Raw genomic sequence first — 1419 nt, forward strand, 5'->3', positions numbered from 1 at the left:
AATTCAATGACAATCAAAAGTTCCAACTTACTAAACCATTCAGACACAGACTACCAGCCCACTGTTCGAACGCGCTCCCAGCCAAAATTGCAGACCGCCTTCGCCGCTGTTGGCATTCAACTGCTGAGATTACATCTTCCCAGCATATTATTAGCCCCACACGGCACTGATCCCGGCATAAGTACTTGTCCCTTGCCAGTCCGACGTCCCGCTTGCCTGATATCGGCGCTTCACGCGTGATGGATTTTCTTGGAGAGCAGCCGGTTTGCGAGCAGCCGCGCCGCAGGCGGAAGCTGAAGCTCAGGTGCGATGGCGCTGCTCGTGCTGCGAGGCGCATGCTGTTGCTCAAGTTGAGGGGCGCGCATCGCTGCGCCCCCGTGCGCAACACGGCACACGCATGTTGCAGCGTCACACCTCACTTGAAACAAACGACCGTTTACTCATCCTTTCAGGAGCCTGGAGGTCAGCACAGTGGTGCACACAGTCGCGTTTCTGTGGTTTTTGCGGGTCTGGCTCTGGCACCTGACGCCCGCAGCATCAGTTCTGCCCGGTGCCCAGGGCTGGGGCTGGTTTGTGCGTTTCCTGACGTTCTACTCCTACACCCTCCAGACCTTCACCTTGGGCCTCGCCGCCGCCGATGATTGGAGCAAGCTGGTGCGCTTACTGTTATTTGACATGCAAAGCACGGGTTGGGTGGGGGATTGTGTGCCAAGGCGTGGCGGCATCCATCTGGACCCTGGCAAGCTGCTGGTGTGGCGGTTTGGGGACGGCTGGCCGGTGACTTGGGCTGATGCGCTACTGGCGTCTGTCTCCAGCACAGGCAGCTGGGATCCGTGCGCATAATTCCAGTTCCGGGCAAAGCCGCGCAGCCCTCATCACCCCCACCCACTTTGCCTCCCCCCAAAACCAACAGCTGACGGGGCGGCCCGCGTCGCGCTTTACGCGCCTGGCTGACGACCTGTCTTCGGCCGTGTTTGCTCTGGCCCACGTGGTGACCATCATGTTCTACACCATCCAGACCGCCACCAAAAAGGTGGTGGAGGGCGACGTGGAGCGCCCCTACTGGCTCAACTCGTCCGTCCACCTTTACAACACCTTTGCAGCCTGGGGGGACCTGCTCACGGCGCACCGCAGCTTCAGCCAGCGCAGCGAGCGCATGTCAACCGCCATCACGCTTGCCTACCTCTGCTACATGCTGCTGTGCAAACACATGAATGGGTGAGGGGCGGGAGTGGGCTCGGGCCGCTCCTGTCCATGGGCTTCAGTTGCCTCGCATCCCCGCACTGCCTTGCGAGCGAGGGCCTCGGTGCAACGCAGAGCGCTTGTTGATGCTGGCACCCCCTGGCCCTCATGGAATGGCCTGCACGCAGGTCCTTATCTTGCTGACCATCCTCCCCCTGCGCCCCCTTGCCCCCACCC

At 61.1% G+C, this 1419-nt stretch overlaps 1 protein-coding gene across 1 annotated transcript in view; it reads left to right on the forward strand.

Annotated features, from left to right (window-relative positions):
- Positions 1-239: 239 nt before the first annotated feature.
- The window catches only part of MNEG_10269 (hypothetical protein), a gene marked incomplete at both ends in the record, with an annotated part of 2114 nt that continues 934 nt past the window's right edge, over positions 240-1419 (forward strand). The window contains 3 exons of the mRNA XM_014041260.1: positions 240-304; positions 453-654; positions 914-1218. Coding sequence (XP_013896714.1) covers positions 240-304; positions 453-654; positions 914-1218 — 572 coding nt within the window. The remainder of the gene's footprint in view (positions 305-452; positions 655-913; positions 1219-1419) is intronic.

This window comes from Monoraphidium neglectum, assembly GCF_000611645.1.
Source record: "Monoraphidium neglectum strain SAG 48.87 unplaced genomic scaffold scaffold02248, whole genome shotgun sequence".
NCBI classification, from domain to species: Eukaryota; Viridiplantae; Chlorophyta; class Chlorophyceae; order Sphaeropleales; family Selenastraceae; genus Monoraphidium; species Monoraphidium neglectum.